General features: G+C 37.1%; 1 protein-coding gene across 1 annotated transcript; it reads left to right on the top strand.

The window, feature by feature from the left end:
- Positions 1-4,508: 4,508 nt before the first annotated feature.
- Positions 4,509-6,882, top strand: NDUFAF7 (NADH:ubiquinone oxidoreductase complex assembly factor 7). Its single transcript, XM_044057488.1, has one exon. The coding sequence runs from the start codon at positions 4,605-4,607 to the stop codon at positions 5,958-5,960; it is 1,356 nt and encodes a 451-aa protein (XP_043913423.1). The 5' UTR covers positions 4,509-4,604; the 3' UTR covers positions 5,961-6,882.
- Positions 6,883-7,544: the final 662 nt, after the last annotated feature.

Raw genomic sequence — 7,544 nt, 5'->3', positions numbered from 1 at the left:
ATGGAGTTAGTGTTATAGCACCATATCTTGTTAGACACCAGCGTCACTGATGAAAATCTGTTTGTTAAAATTTAGAGAAAATCTCATTAAGGTTTTTTTGCATTATAATAGTGCACCACTGATGTAAAAAAAACTGCTGAGGGACTTACTTGTGTAAGTGCAGAGAAGACTTTTTGCTGTTTGTATCCTGTAATAGTACATATTGTTCACAATTTATTTACATTTACTGGCTTGCATTCCTAAACTTCGTTTATTTTTTTTTTCAGAAAATGCACAGGAATGTTAATAATGTGTGTAGGCTGCTTGACATGTCACACTGTGCAGCTTCTAGGTATGAATGAGGTAAAGGAAGGCAAAAGGAGATGGATATTATGCTCACTAAGGCTAAGTGGTAAGTTAGTACTTGCAGTTGTCAGAAGCACATATTTAAAATTTTAGATATGCAGATAATTGCAAACAATTCAAAAAGCAGTGCAGGTTATATTTTCATCAAGAAGTGTAAACTGTATTTTGTGCAGAAGAGAGGTGAATAACATATCACTCAACCACTATGCTTCTGGTAGAATGTTGTAATTTTAGGTTTGGTTTCATCTCCATTTTAATTCAACCCCAGACAGGTCTGACTTCTGGTCTTTCATTTGCTTAGTTGAAAACCATAGAGATGAGAGTTCATTTAAAGTAAATGGAATCAACAGACCAACAAAGTGGAAGTGGAAGGTCCCCAATTTCTTAAAAAGCCAAAATTGTATACAAACTGGCACCAAATGCAAAAGTAAGTGACTTTTAGGTGACTCGTATGGCACCCTGAGGTTGATCTATGTTGACTACATTGCTACTAGTTAACTTACAAGTGTCAGCCATTGCTAGATTGCCAGTGTATGCCATAACATTTGTGATGCTGTTGCTGCCTGCAAGTGCTGTACCATCCTTGTGAGTAAAGTTAAAAAGATAGGAGATCAGAGTTGGCCTGGATTTTTATACAGCAGTAGGGCATAAAACATCAGACCTCTTGCTGTCACACTGAAAGGTATCCAAATTCTATATCACTGAGGTATCACTTCTATCTAGCCAGAAGCTACAACCAAAATATATTGTTAAAATAGCTCTCTCAACCTTCCATCTTTAAAATGTGGAATGCTACCTCTCAAACTATGGGACAAATGGAGAAATACTGAGCATTTATGAATAACTTCAACTAGGACATTCACAGCATGGTTAAAAACTTTTTCTTTTTACTTACAAGGTTATTTTGATAAATTAATCTCATTAGTATTAGTACTTACTAACTACATGTGCTAAAAATTCTTGACAATTAATCCATGACAGACCTTTTCAATGTGGAAAATTACATTTCTACAACTCAAATGAGGAATACTCCTTGTAATGAGGTAGAGTTAAGTGGTATGATGAAAAGACATGAATAAGGTTTGAAGAGATCAGAGGGTTCCCCGGCTCAATTCTCACCTGAGGTACTTTCTATACTAAGTCTGCATACCCTGCCTGTGTTTGTGTGGGTTTCTCAGGGTTCTCCAGTTCCTCACACATTACAAACACAAGCATTAAGGTGCATCTAGGACTCTAAATTGTTCGTAAGTGAGTGACTGTGTGCGCGATATGGAAGAAAGACCTGGCAACTTACTTCCATTTATCTTTTTGCCATGAAAACTCTGTGGGCAGCAGTGGCTATACACAGGGTCACACTACAAGTCAGCTGCAACTAATAAGAGTTTGCATCAAAAAGTGTATAAAACAGACTACCTCTGCCTAATAACATTGTCCTGTCTGAATTCTCGAATGGAATCTATGGCTGTTGCCACAACACATCACTTAGCCGTGCCTACTGACCTATCCATCAGGCAAAGAGTTATCATATTGCTTTAGCACTCACCAAGTTTCTTCCCTTGATTTTGCTTGAAGTGGTTGCAAGAAACTACATATTGCTTAGGAGGGCTGTACTGTATTTACACACTAATAAATCTCTTCAAATACTAATGCTTTTTGATCATTGGCAAGAGTCTTGCTTACATACAAGATTTTTATATAGACTGCATTTGAGTCTTTTGTCAAAACCCTCAGAAGATTCTCTCAATCAGTTAATCAGACTCTTTTTAGCAGTGTTTAACAGATGTCTGTGACATAACAGTGTAGTTTCACTAATGCAAAGTTTGTCATTCTTGAGGACATAGTTGCTCACATTAATGGCCAATTACAACATGGTGGCAATAAATGTTAAGGACATAAAATATAGTAAGTCTAATCGAATTACAGAACTGGTACATTAAACAAGTTAATGTTTAAATTAATAAACCAACACTACCTAAGTTGTGTGCTGAACGTGTGCAACTGTAAATACATTAACGGACTGGAATGTGTGTGTGGCAGCTGCCTACTGCAGTTACAATTACAGTCTTCAAGTTGCATTAGTGCAGCAGTGCTTGCAGTCTAGTGCTCCTTCTGTTGGTGGGCTTACTTCTGTAACTGTAAAGACAACCTTTTGCTGAAAATATGTGTGCTATCTGTGCAGTGTCCGCCACCACACATTTTTTTTTATTGTTTACGATATCTCTCTATCACTCGCCTTCAAATTCATTGCAAGGAGCCATTAAGCTTCACGGTGGAGTCCAAAATCATACCACTCAAAATCTGGGTATGTATAAACGGAGATGGACCACGATTGTTTAATGTGTAAATTTGTCCTCTTGGCAGCTACAGTAACATATGCACAGCTGAACAGCTGTACCAGAAAAATATATTCTTACTGCACTGTAACTAGTTATACATGCCCACTTCTTTACAGTACTGACGTTAAGAAATCCCAAGACATAATTAGAAAGCAAGTTTTTTTTTTCTTAGTGGAACTACTAGTGGCACACTCTAAGGTAAACATAAGAAGCTAAGTTATAATGCAGTGTAGTCTCCTCAAGACAAGTCTGCATAGAACTTGTATCTCCCAGTATTAATGACACGCAATGTTAGAGTGGTGTCACCGACAGACTGTCGATGACCACAAACTGTTAAGACATTAAAAACAAGGAAAAATTATTTAAATGGTTATTTTTATTAGTACTAGTAGTTGCAGTATTACTACTAAAGGCTATATGAGGTATTTCCTTGCCTTCAAGTTCCTATTTATTACTGGAATCTCAGGCATCTCAGCCTCTTAGCACAAAAAAATTGGAAAATCCAAAACTAATGAAGGGGCAAAGGCCAAAAATCAGGGAATGATTTTAAATACTGTGCTTCTAAAAACATATAAACTTGATGGATTTGTGCTTATAAACACTTTTAAACTTGACGGAATAACAGGCTTTGCAATAGAATGCATAGGCTTGTGAAGGACAAAGTTTGTAACAGAGCTGTCCTTCATTATTTAGTGATTTTAATCCTTTATGATTTTCCATAAAAAAAAATATTGCTCGTACAAAGTTAACAATTTTTGCATTACCATCCATTTTCTAGAGAATATAAATTCCATAATTTAAGTGCCTGTTATTTTCTTATTTCTACTCAACGATTTGCCAGATACAAATATGCAATGGTCTCAGACAATGGCAAGTCTGGTTAAAAGTACAGTATATATGTTGCAGAAAGTAAACATATTCTTTTAACAAGTGCATTTACATTAAATGCTGTTCAAACTAATGTTAAATTGTTGTCAAAAAACTTTAGACACTAGCTGCGTTTTGTTTTATACGTAGAAGTGTAGTAATTAAAGCTCGGTTGCCTTGGCTTTATTTAAAATGCAAATGTCTTAATGTAGTATTTATTCAGTGTTTAATAAAGTAAATGAAGTTTGTTTTGTTTAATCCCAGGAGTGTAGTATGGGAGTAATACATGTACAATGTCGACAGGTTTGACAGACAGTGGATGCGCACTGTAGTCATGTTGCACAGTGTGTTGGTAGGGTCTACAACTACACATCTTGGGGGTGGGGTACCACACTTCAATGACTCCCAGAAAGGAAAACGCATATTGAGCCATATATGCGGTGAAAATAAAACTTTTTAAGGAGGAAAATGTTCAACTGTCACACTATAATGCCCTGACATACACTAACTACATAGCATTTGCAGCCAAATGCAATAGGCTCTATAACCGCGGACTGCATGTAGGCATGTTTTAAGTACATAAATAATTCTACAAATAAAATTAAAAATACGCTGACGCGATCCTCACTCTTTCAATACGATAAAATATAAACATTTTAGTTACCGTTACAGTACATCAATTACTTCTGGCTCACCACAACATGCTCGTTATCCACCTTACTGTAACATGACAACTATTACCTCGTATTTTCTTTGCTAACTACATCGTACCTGCTGTCGAATTCAGAATACAAATCTAGTTAAACATACTTTTCTGATCCTGTCCCAATAGTTGAAATACAAAACTGAAAAAGACAGACAAAAAATAAAAGCACCATTCTCCACCCTAACAACGGGTACAACTCAGTGCGTTTCACGTCATTAATATCAGCCGTAAGGCTAGAGTTCGTTTGGGTTAAAGGTTAAACGTTATCGTAGAAGTGTAGTTAGGGATTATGGTATATGTGAGTTTAGTGTGTTTGGATATCGTCTGGCGTTTGGTTTCATCTTGATGTTATGAGCATGTTTTGGAGAATGCAGCATTGTAGGGGATTTTGTTTTGCAGTTTCTCGAATAAAATACTTCTTGAGTGTCCGTGGATTTTATGGTCCAGTGATGTCTTGTTATTCAAGCACAAGCTCAGAACAAAATTCTAAAAATCGTGACATTTGTACCTCAATAATGAAACACCTCTTAACCAAAATAAAAGCCACCGGGCCCATCACAGTGGCAGAATATATGCGGGAGGTCTTGACAAACCCTGTTATGGGATACTATGTAGGTAAGAACATGTTGGGGACTGAAGGTGATTTTGTCACTTCTCCAGAGATTAGTCAAGTGTTTGGAGAGTTGGTAGGAGTATGGTGCATCAGTGAATGGATGTCTGCAGGAAAACCAAAGGATTTTCAAATTGTGGAACTTGGACCTGGAAGGGGCTCTCTAATGAGTGATGTTTTGAGGGTATTTAGTCAGCTGAATTCCATTTTGACTAAGTCTCAAATTTCAGTCCATCTGGTGGAGGTGAGTCCTAAACTTGCTGAGATTCAGGCAGAGAACCTGACTGTAGAAAAGACTGGAAGGATACTGGATGAAAACGCTTATAAACAGGGGTTCACCCAAACGGGTCTTTCCATTTGTTGGTATAGGAGTCTACAAGATGTGCCAAGAGGCTGTGCTTTTTACTTGGCAAATGAATTCTTTGATGCTTTGCCTATACATAAATTTCAAAAAACTGAACAGGGATGGAGAGAAATTCTAGTTGATGTTAACCCCCAGCTATCTAATGAGCTGCGATTCGTTTTGGCACCATTTGCCACTTTGAGTTCAGAAACCTTAATTAAGACTGGGGAAGAACGAATGCATGTAGAGGTTTCTCCTGATGCAGGTCTAATCATTGAGACAGTGACTGACCGAATTTCTTCTCATGGAGGTGCTCTGTTAGTTGCAGATTATGGCCATGATGGAATAAAGGGTGACACCTTTCGAGGCTTTCGTGGTCATAAACTCCACGATGTGCTGAAAGAACCAGGAACAGCAGATCTGACAGCTGATGTTGATTTTAGCTATTTGCAGAGTGTGACAGCAGGCAAAGTAAAATGTCTTGGCCCAATCACACAGCAGGAGTTTTTGCGGAATATGTGTATAGATGTCCGACTGCAGGTGCTTTTAAATAATGCCAATAACCCTTCTACTTACCAACAACTAATTAATGCTTATGACATGTTGATGAATCCTGAAAAAATGGGAGAAAGATTTAAGTTTTTTGCCATGGTACCGCATAGCAGACTGGCTGCACCAGAAAAGAACCATAAAAAGTTGAAACCAATGTCTCCACCTGTTGCTGGTTTCAGTGTGATTGAGATGGGACGCTGACATTTTATATGAGGTTGTTTCAGCATTTCAAACTAGCCCAGTCACTATGATATAAAACAAAATAACTCTAAGTTCCTTGTGAGAACTGGAGTGAAATCAGAAGCATTGCATCTGATCAATTAGTATGACAACTTTTTTAATTGGCTTCCACTTTTCCCTAAAATCACTTTGGTGTAGCCTGTATACAAGTTTATCTTCCAAAGACCTGGAGCTGTTTGTAGGTACTATTTTGCAAAACTAAAATGATGTCATTAGTAACAGCTAATGTTATTTTTTTTTCAGATGGCTGTTACTTTTTCTTAAGGTAATACAGTGCTAACTTTTGAAGCACAGAGGTGCTGTAATATGTTTTACTAGAGCAACATATATTTTACAGTAAAGCTACTTAAGCTGTCACAGTCACAAAAGTTCTTTGTCTTAATGCCTTAAAAAAAGGCTCTTTGTTAGTCTGACAGGTTGAGTAGTTGTATTATAAAACTTATGTTTGTGTAGTAAAATATATTGCATCACTCTTACATTCAAATGTTTTGCATACGTGAACTAGCATAGCATTTCTCCCATTTTGTTTCTTGCTAAATAGGAAGCCAAAATTTGATCTAATTGTTCTACAAGAGAAAAATTGCAATGTTCAATAATAGCATGATAGTTATGCTGCCCATTGGATAGGTGTTTTTTTTGTTTTTTAGCTTGCCCATGAAAACATACAGTATTTGTACGGTATCAGGCATATTTGGAATGATAAGTAGTAACAATTTATGCAGGGGTAGCATCACATCATGTCTGGATTTAATAAACCTTATCAAAATTGATATATTTTTGTTAATAAATATTTTTTGCTAAATATTTGCCAGCTGTAAATGTGGATACATGTAATGGCATGTTTTGAGTGTTAGACTGTTATCAATAAACCATTTGCAAAGTTTGTAGTTATTTGAAACTTCATTGTAAAGTTTGTAGTTATTTGAAACTTCATTGTTTGCAAGCTTTTTTGCGTATTTTATAGTCAAGTTAAGCAAAGCTGTGGATTTAAAAAAAAGTAAAACTCACGAGTGAGACTGTATTTTGCAACATGTTACAGGCAAATGTCTCATCCTCCATTTTTTCTTTCCTTTTTTTCCGCATGATCTATTTTTTGACCCTCATTATCTTTTCATGTTGATCTGTGCCCCTGCCCCACTTCTCTCCATCCACTTATCTCTGGTCCAAATCCCCATGTATCTGGGAATGACGGGTCCCAGCATAATCCCACACTAACCCAGCTAAGTACTCCTCCTCCAAGGAGCGAATGTCTTTGTTGTCTGTAGCCTCTAAAACTTGCTATTTCTCCTTAAGAGAGGTAAGAGTCAGGAAAATGGACATTTTATATGTGCCTAAGGGTGGATGTTTATTGTTAGGGGAAGGGAAACTATAGCTGGCTAGAACAAGTGTGACAGCATAGGTTACCACCCCCATCAGCATGTTTATGCCCCCTCCCACCATGAAAGTCCACCTGAAAGTAGGGGAGATGTATCCTAGTCTCAACAAAGGCATATCTGATTACTTACAAATCCCCAGTCACTCCCCCAATAGGCAAGCTGATCCAGG

Source organism: Protopterus annectens, chromosome 15.part0 (genome assembly GCF_019279795.1).
Source record: "Protopterus annectens isolate FY-2018-M chromosome 15.part0, PAN1.0, whole genome shotgun sequence".
Classification (NCBI taxonomy): Eukaryota; Metazoa; Chordata; order Ceratodontiformes; family Protopteridae; genus Protopterus; species Protopterus annectens.
This window is presented reverse-complemented; position numbering and strand designations above follow the sequence as displayed.

Coding starts and splice junctions, on each gene's coding strand:
- NDUFAF7 (XM_044057488.1), top strand. CDS start 4,605: ATGAGCATGTTTTGGAGAATGCAGCATTGTAGGGGATTTTGTTTTGCA.